General features: G+C 32.5%; 1 protein-coding gene and 2 non-coding genes across 7 annotated transcripts in view; 2 read left to right on the forward strand and 1 right to left on the reverse strand.

Annotated features, from left to right (window-relative positions):
- LOC105425128 (NAD kinase) overlaps positions 1-8,615 on the reverse strand; it is a 20,960-nt gene extending 12,345 nt beyond the window's left edge. The window contains exons 1-2 of one of the 5 annotated variants that reach the window (XM_011635729.3): positions 8,402-8,615; positions 7,441-7,494 (exon numbers count right to left, since the gene is read on the reverse strand). In XM_011635729.3, the coding sequence (XP_011634031.1) occupies positions 7,441-7,494; positions 8,402-8,514 (167 nt within the window). In that variant the 5' untranslated portion in view covers positions 8,515-8,615. Of the gene's footprint in view, positions 1-2,102; positions 4,234-7,440; positions 7,495-8,401 lie in introns of those variants that run through there. The other 4 variants (XR_016139921.1, XM_011635732.3, XM_089079916.1 and 1 more) reach the window with 4 other exon arrangements.
- TRNAG-UCC (transfer RNA glycine (anticodon UCC)) lies at positions 5,051-5,122 on the forward strand. Its single transcript has one exon. It is a non-coding gene; the product is annotated as a tRNA-Gly (tRNA).
- TRNAG-CCC (transfer RNA glycine (anticodon CCC)) lies at positions 5,427-5,497 on the forward strand. The gene has a single exon. It is a non-coding gene; the product is annotated as a tRNA-Gly (tRNA).
- Positions 8,616-10,015: the final 1,400 nt, after the last annotated feature.

The following is a 10,015-nucleotide window of genomic DNA, read 5'->3' on the forward strand; positions in this document are numbered from 1 at the left end:
ATTCAAATTAAGTTATATAATGATAATGAAGTTATATAATGATGATAAATTATATAATGATTTAAGTTATATAATGATAATGAAGTTCAATGTTCTAATGTCTGAGAACTTTGTCTTTAACGAGGTTGATAACGTCGTGGCGTAGCAAAAGTCTCGAGCAAGCCATCCTATATTAAGTCTCGTGTTACATGCGAGATAGAATCAAATTACACGATTTCAGTTTAATTATGAAATAAAACAGTCCACAGGTATCGTGTTGGCAAAATTGCCTACTTGTAGTTGGCATGATTTTCCAACGTAAAATAACGTCGTTGGAATTAATTAATATGATAGTACATTTAGCAATATTTATTTAAAAAGGAAAAAAAGAAGAAAAAATATCTCAGTGTTATAAATAAGTCCAAGTGAGAAATCATATCATACCTAACCACTAGACCGAGATTAAAATTGCGTGTGTTACTTACTTCGTATAATTAGAGAGCTCTAAAAAAAAATGATAATTTTTTTATTTTGATTAAAATTATTTAATTAAAAGGATATTTCGTTATTCAAGTCATGTACAAAGAGCAATGAAATAAATAGCACTGTTTGTGCAAAAATCTAAGATGAAAAATAGAATAACGGTGCCAACAATTTTGTAATTGCACCTCGAGGTCACTGACATGTTAACGTATCGTTGTAGCCAAACACTTAAATCTCGACGAAGAAAACAAAAATACGTTTTCGAATGCTATCGAATTGCGATCGATTTACGTCCGAATGATTCCGATTTCTTACTGGAATCTATTTGGTTAAATTTTTACGTCACTCGTGTCTCTCCACTGTAAAAAGTATCAGACTAACAATAGAGGAGTGGATGAATTAAACATTTGCAAGGTCGAATTGACTCGAATCGAATCTTTGATAACATGTTTGAGATTGAATTGAATTGAATCTGAAATGTTTACGTCGAATCGAATCGAATCGAATCTCTTCAATTCGAATGCGAATCAAATTTGAATTAAATTTTCCCGGATTTATATTTTATTCTAATTTAAACATAATATATTTTCAATAATCATAAATCTTTTCTTTAATACGAAAAGGTTAATTACAATATTACTGTTTTGTAATAAAGTACTGTCAAAGTGATGAAAATATAATGAAGCCATTTCAAGTTTTGTTCTAAATACGATAAAATTATGAAATAATACGATAAAACAAATTTATGAAATATTAAAACAAATTTATGAAGACAATTATCTATCGCGTACATAAATTTGCGAGTAGTTTATAAAAATTAAATGTAGAAAAAAAAAGTTGAAAAATGATTAGGATAATATCTCTTATGGAAGATTTGAAAGAATCCGTTAATCAATAATCGATTTGAATGTAATTATTGTTATTAGTAAAAACTTAAAATATTACAATTTACGATTTCTACGCAACAATTTGAGCAAATGAAAGATTTATTTTTTATTTACATCTCATGACGAAGAATTATAATCGCATATGACATTTTGAGATATTTTGAAGAAATATGTCTAATTAATAAATAAGTAATTAATCATCTGCCTGAAGCATCTTATAATTAGTTCCTAGATTTATAATTTCAAATGAAAGGAATTTATTATGGATAATATTTCAGTTATGAAGACAACGATAAAATTTCTCGAAACAAATCCTGGTTATCCAGGAATCTATGAATGCATTAATTGACTGTATTTAAATTCATATTTGGCGTATCAATTAAACTGAATAAAATAAGTAATTTTTACACATATCGTCATGCGCCAAAAATTAGGTACGCGCAAAGGCAATTAAGATCGGCGACCAATTCAAAATTGAATTGATTAGTCGAAATTCTCGAACTATTCGAATTCGAACTTTTCAACTTCGAAAACGAACTCGAATCGAATCACGATGTGATAAAAAAAATTTGAATTATTTTAAATTTGAATTATTCCACACCTCTCGCTAATAAATTAATATGAAATTATTAGATCAGGTTTTTTTTTTTTTTTTTTTTTAGGTAGTTTTATTTGATATTTTTAAAAGGTTCACCCACCCCACTTTTTTTCTTGTTACTTCCCGAAAGAGATTCAAAGAACGTTTTTACTCACGGCCAAGTACCGGATCGTTTTCGCCTGCGTGTTTCCGGTTCTCTGTTATGATCCTCCAGGAAGAGTCCGCCCGCACTCCCGTTCTCGTGCTCCCCGACGATGGTGCTCTTGCATTCAACTAAACATCTCCAATCGAACAGTTCGCTCACACTTCGTCTGCGCGGCTTCTCTTTCACCATTTCCATTATTCGAGAAACATCTCCTTTAAGTTTGCCACGCGCGTCCAACTTCCCGTGTCCACCGGTTGCAATCATTCGACTTCACTCCGAATGTTTTGCAATTGCGCGTATTATTGGTCTCCTTGCAATAATAAATGTCCTTGCGGAACTTGGCATTTCCAATACCTCCCTTACAAACAACAATTTGTACGCCCTTTCCCGATCATCGCGAGCGCCCCGAGCGCATTGATTCCAACAACAATCAGCTGTTACGATCTCACGATCTCATCCTCTCCCTCTTCGCGTGCAACTTTCGAAATATATGACAAATTATGCGCTTTCTTTTTTTCGCAATAATAATCTTTCCTGACGTCCAAAGATCATCTTCCGCGATAATTGGACTCACTCGATTCGCACTCGTCGTACGACGAGGCGAATAGCGAGCCTGATTAATTAACACTCGACATAACACTCGACGATGATATCGCTTTTACCCCCGACTTATACGACATACGCAAATAATATATTCAAGGACACAACTATTTGTGATTCTGACCGTACTTTATGCACCTCGCGTACTTTGGACACATTATGGACTAACATTAATGATTGCTTTTAAGTGTCTGTTAGAATTAATAATAGCCTTGAATTTTGATCCCGCCGATCTGTAGTATCGTATCGAAGACTTTCGAAAGAATATCTCACCGGCTTCGTTCTTGTTTCACATTAACATGTCTTTGCGACCTACTTCCTTGCACAAGCGGGGAATTTCACTTGTCCATGGACGAGGTGGCCGATAATGAGTCCCACTCCTCGCAAAACGTCACGTTTGACTTTTTATCTTATCTGGCTAGTATCAGGCACTGATGAAACTTTTAGTTTACAAAATTTAATTTGCCATCTGCAAATTTGTTATTTACAACTAAATGTAAAAGTTAACACACAGTGTTTATGGATACGTAACGTAATGATCCGATAATCTTTTAAATTTTTAAATACGTTAATTTTAAATATACGTATATATAATATCATTTGTAAAAATATACAAAATATATCTTTTATATGTATATATATATATATATATATATATATATATATTTTTTTTTTAACAATTAACAGTACAATAATTGTCAAAGACAAAATCTTGTTTCGCGAATTGATTTGATGAATTTCGATTACAATTACGCTTTATCGCAGTTTTTTTGGCCTTGGGGAAATGTACATTTACACAGATTTTGAAGTTAATTTCTCTTTGGTGACTCGCAATAGTATTTGCTAATGGGAAAAAACGAAATGAGGTCTCGAAGTTAGCACACACAGCGCACAACAACCACAATCGACGACCGCTGAAGGTTCACTGAGAAACGATTTTACCGGCTGTAGCCGGCCAAGAGACAGTTGAGGCTTTCTAACTCGCGGCTCTTTCCCCACCATCACGTGCCCTCGTTATCGTCATGCTCGTGATATTGAAAAATTTACGAAAGGGTCGAGAGTTCGAACGATTCGCGAGTTCGACTGTTGCATTAAATTAAACGGAGATGAGAAAATATAATGTACATACACGCGCGAATGTCTGCACTCAAAATTTTAATAGCTTTTTTTTTATTATTATTCCCATTATTTATCCCATTCCCTCGTTATCCAGATTGTTAAATTTTATTATATATATTTGAAGAATTGAGATTACCAAGAGCTCTTAGAATCAGTAATTGCTTAGAAAAGAGATGGCTTTCCATAATTATCTTTTTTGATGAAACTACTCCTAGTGAAGCAAATTCTTCTTCCGAGACTGTGATAACTCGTTAACTGAGCGATTATTACGAATTGTATCGGAAGTCTTTACATTATGTTGCCCATTTCCGATCTCTTTACATTATGTTGCCCATTTCCGATCGATGAGAGCAATAATGATCTAGATAAATGCTATGAATTTGACATGTCACCGATTGCTAAAGATGTTTTTACCGAACTGGCATGACTCACTTCTTCTCTATTTGTCTTCTTCTTCCTTCTGAATGAGAAAGAATACTATTTTTTTTATTTGTCTCGGCTTGTTTTCACCATGTTCTATAGCGTACTTTCTCAGTTGTCTACTACGCGTTCAGCCATATTTCTTTTGAAGCACGACAATATTGAATAATGCATGATGTGTTGTAGATGCTTGTAACCAAAGCGAGTTTTTACATCACACCATAATGTAGACCAGCTAACGATCCTTACTTTCGCTTGTACTAATTCAGGCTTTTAATAATTGCAATGAAATTCTGTTAAGAGTTGAAAAGTTAAGGTTATTTATTTTAATAGATGACATGTTTTAAGAGAGATTTAGAGATAAGTAAGAGAGATAAGTAAGTTTTTCCTCAAATGTCCTCAGTGGTGACATCTACAATAAACAGAAGCCATTTCAATTCAATCGGTCATCAAAACGGTCATCAAAACAATTTATACGAAGAGTTTGTATACCTATATATATTGTTTTTGCAACGCTAATAATAACTCTAAAAACAAATAAGTCTTTTTGTTGGATAAAGTTGATATCATATATATCTACATTCTAACATATTTGTTCATTCTAACATATTAAATATTACGTCCTTAATATTGGCACGTTATTTTTATATGAAAAGAGAAAGTATACTTTCTTTAAGATGAAAAAATTTTTTATAAAATAAAAATAACCTTCAATATTTAATAAAATATACTTCATTTTCACATATAAGTTTTTAATAATATGTAATTGTGTCGAAATAAATATTCTTCTTTATTACTTCAATACGCAATATGCAAGGTGCGATGGTGGTGTAATGGTCAGCATAGTTGCCTTCCAAGCAGTTGATCCGGGTTCGATTCCCGGCCATCGCACAACACTTACTTTTTAAAGTATTTTTTATTGCAATTATATTATTTATTTAAGGCATCTCGATTAACATGAATCTGGACAAGTCTCCATTGTGTGATTTTATTATAATTATTTTTTTATTATTGTATTCGGGATTTTATCAAATACTGGCACGGTATTTAAAATTTACAAATTGTATTATTTCAATTTTTTAAATATATCGATGTAATGATAGTAAACTTAATCGCATGAAACAGAAATTAATTTATTGAAGATATTTAGTATGATTCCTTTATATCCTCTGAGAAACCTCCCATCGATCGAATAGCACTGCTGGTGTAGTGGCATCATGCAAGATTCCCATTCTTGCGACCCGGGTTCGATTCCCGGGCAGTGCAAACTTTTTTTTGTAATTTTATATAATAAATAAGAATTTAATAAAAGATGTTTTTCTATTAATTAAGATCCTTATTTGACTGTTCTGAAATTTTTAATCTCACATATATTGATTACTGTTGAGCTAATAATGTATGACAACACATTGAGTTTGATTATTGATTGTGGAAATTTTTGACAAAATGAATTTGAATAAAGATTTATTATATAAAATTTTAATAATTTTAATAAATCAAATAAATAAATCGTAATTTCTGTCTTTCCATGATAAATGTAATTTTTGATTAATAATTATGAATATAGTAAGACTGAGACACGTGCACGTTACCTATACGTCTATATGATTTATAGTAAGTAGATTTGCATTTACGATACCTGACAGTAGAATGGATAAGAGAATTTCTTATACGCATCACTTGGAAAAGGATATTTCTACGTAGCATCACCCTAGTATTGACACCGCTATACTGAACATGGATTTCCAATGATTTCTTTAATGAACACGGTATATTTCGTCACAGAAGAACAGAAATATAATTCTCACGATAAGGGGGAACCTCCAAGATAACCCAGTATCATCAAGAGCGAAGATCGCGTGCCAACATTTGTACCAAGCGTGACGTGATTGGCCTGAGATATTAATCTCGTCTATTAGATAAAAGTGTAGCTGATACGTAGATAATGTTCAATTGCTCATTGCACCACACGTCTTTACTTAGTTTCTTAGATTAGCCCAGAAATACAAAAATTTTAAAGAGTTTGGAAAAGAAATAACGTATAACTAATTAAATGTGTGCAAGACAACCATTATCATCGAGATATTTAAAAATGAACGCTTTATTTACAAAACAATGAGATATTTTTAATTTTAATTGTGTATCAGTAATCAATGTCATGTATTATTCTGCAATATTCTGGCACATGACAGAATATTGCAGGAAACAACAAGTTTGTAACTCGTTTATTCATAGTTCAATATATTATAACTAAATATCGGTTCTTTCGGAATAATTTGCACGAGTGTTCTGTTATATCTGATTTTTTGTGATAGAGAATATAATCATAAACTCAGTGTAATCACGAAGTTGTGAAGTCACGCGAAGAAACTGATCAGTTGGCATCAATTAATAAAGTCAAGGTCATAATTGTTGGAAATCGCAAAAAGTGAATAATAGATTCAATAACGTCCTCGTTTATCGATACATTTAGTTTTACTCACAATGACATGTACTATAAACCTTTGAACAAATAGAAGAGATGATTGAAAAGAAAATTGTGATATATAAAGTGCCAAGTGCATAAAACATTCTTGTGCCACACAAAACAAAAAACATGTGCAGTTGGAACATGATAAATTGTGCATCAGTGTGTGCGAGTTATTCATAGAGCATATATGTAAATTGACAAAGTATGCCTGTACGTTCAGCAGTTTCACATAAAGAGATACATATGATACATGTAAGGCCATAATGTATAAATAACAATTGAAACGCATCTATGTAAAAAAAATTCTAAAATTCTAAGCCCTCAGAAATTCTACAAAGAGCATGACAAAAATAAATTTCGTTACTTTTTCATAATAATTTCATAATAATTACAAGTTGTCAAATGAAAACTGAAAAATTACTAGCTTCATTACTCCCTATTCTTTCTTCGAACAATTTTACAGAAATAAAGTCTAAATGACGGTCTCTCTTGAGCTACAATCAAATTTTATGAGTACTCTTAATTAGCATTACCAAGTGGTTCATAATTATACTACGATTAGATAATACTACGGGAATGCTATCATTATAGATTCTTCGACGAGGGGACACGACTATACCAACATGAAATGAATACAATGATATTTCAGTAGAAACAGAAAGGAGAATGTTTCATGCGGGTTGTGCCAGTTGGCGCTAGCTACCATTTACACTGAACACACCGTAAAGAACTGTATTACCTTCGCGGTTCCACCATCTCGGCATGATCGACCGTTAACTCGGACCGCACATTGCTTCAAGAAAAAAAATTCATTGTTAAAAGTAATTTGAATAGTCGTGTAAACGTTTATTACGGCAAAAATAGTCGTAATAAAATATCGTAGGGGGTTAATAAAATTATCAAAGTTTCGTCTGACTGGACATTTCTATCGCTTATATTCACTAATGAGTGTGTGTGTATGTGTGCGTATATAGAAAACGTATTGTTAGACGTGAATGTGGCAAGGTCCGTTAATGGCCTTGACACAGATCTCCTTTTATGTATTTTTTTTTTTTTTTTTTTTATCACGATGTTCGTAAGTCAGAATGCTTGCGCAATTCCGAATCGACTACTTCATTCCAATGAAGCACAATCGAAGTTATTTAAAGTTCCGTTCGTATAAGAATATATTTAAAAAGAAAAGCTATAAATAGCACGCGGATATTTGAATATTAAATTTAAGTTTAACCTTTTTTATTTGTAAAATTATTATATCGATTATTATCAATAATTAATTTTATAAACGCTGATCAAGAATTGAATATTCGTCCTTGACTTCTAATATAACGATTGAGTTGACTTTATTTGTTCGTAACGTTACAGTCTTACTTCGGCCATTGTAATAGCCAGCATAAAAATTCTAGATTTCGCGCGTGATTGATGGGTTTTTACAAATTTTAAATTTGTTTTAAAACGGAAGTTTTCGCGGCATCGTAGAAGACCGCAAACTATGCGAAAAGTGGCAACGATTAGCTGACACACTTCCGCCTCGCCGAGTTTTTTTTTTTTTTTTTTTTTTTTCCTTTAACTTCGCAAGCAAATGAATCAAACTTATCGAAGGCAAACTGCATTTGCAAAAAGTAATCGCATAAATTTGCATAGATATACAAATTGCAGCTGGACGCCACCTCGAGTCCAACAGAGGTCAAGGATGATCCTACCTGAAGGTTTGCTGTTTATCGTGCATTTTGGACACGGCGGTCTTTGCCGGCGTGTTCTCGTCCAGCTCCATGTCAGCCATCGCCTTCGCTAGCTGAAGATTCTTCTCGTCCATCCTTCTTCCCCTCACTGACGAGCACGGCGGAAGAACGCTGATCGATGACGCCTACGACCGCACGAACCGCACCGAGAGATGTCTCGTTGCGTACTGAAAGGGCTCTCCGTCGCCGACAGAGTTAACCTGAGCGCCTCCACCATTTGAACATCGCCGATTTGCGGGCCCAACTCGAGCTGTTATCCGTCGTTCCCACGTATTCTTATCATTACCTCCCCGGTCTCTCTTTCTCGCGCTAATGCCGGTCACGACCGCCGGTGAATATTGTCGTGTAAATAACGCTCATGGCGAATAGAATTAGGTACGTATTATGCAGCTGTTATAGATTTCGATCGGAATTGTTCACTTATTTTCTAGATTTCTATTGTCTTTTTTTTTTTTTTTTTTTTTTTTTTTTTTTTTATTTTAGGGAAACGGAATAATTTCAATTAGAATCCATTAGCCGAATAGTTGTAATACGTCTCGTGGTCTATATTACAGTTTAATATTACTGAAGCAAGCTTTTCGAACAGTTATCGCGACTATCGCTGATAAATTTGTATCGATAATAGTAGTAGTAATAAATATATAAATATATATAATTATATTTGAAATATATCCATATATATGTTCATATTAATATTTCTGTCTTTTGTAAAATTTCTGTTGGGTATAAGAAAAATAATATATATATATATATATATATTTTTTTTTTATAAAAAAATCTTTTATAAGGAGTTAATCGAGAAAATACCTAGATCTTTTTTAATCACAATGATCGCAACCATACTGATACTCGTAATAATAGTGTACAGGGGACATTCATTGGAGTCATTGACGTCAATAACGTGTGAATGCGAGTTTTTTTATATATGTGCATTTATATATATATATATATTATGTATATTTATATTTTCTGGAAATATTTTTTGTTGCTTTATCATTTTTATGAATTCTTGTTGAAGGAACGATGATCTTTTATGCCCAACTTGCTCTAGTTTAAAATTTATTTAATTTTCACTATTAATCTACAGTTTTCTTTGTTATATAAATAAAGGAAATTAATATAATGAAAATTAAAAGTATTCAAAAGGTAAGGATGATGGAGGCAGTGGTCGAAGCGGTCGAAGCAAAATATGTCGGACAGATAGTTACAGATGGCATGATGTGCTTGTTCCTGAACTTGTTCTTGAACAGTTTGTGTTCCCGAGATGTCAAATCGCATGGCAACAGATGTCGCAGATGATTGCGAGTACTTGAGAGAAAGAATACGTCGATTACAAATGCGGGCAAAATAGAAGTTTTGCTTTTATTTTACGTATAACGTCGTATCTCTATCATGATAGCGTTTATTATGTAATCCAAGGTTCTGCGAGTAATTTTAGTAACTCGGATATCGGATATGATTACCAAAATTAAAACCGATTTTTTTCAGAACTTTCGTGATATTCATTAAAAAATTTTTCATGTAAAAAATATATAAAAATAAATATATATGAACATATATAAATATATATAATTA

Source organism: Pogonomyrmex barbatus, unplaced genomic scaffold, assembly GCF_055798465.1.
Source record: "Pogonomyrmex barbatus isolate J1 unplaced genomic scaffold, ASM5579846v1 scaffold3, whole genome shotgun sequence".
Classification (NCBI taxonomy): Eukaryota; Metazoa; Arthropoda; class Insecta; order Hymenoptera; family Formicidae; genus Pogonomyrmex; species Pogonomyrmex barbatus.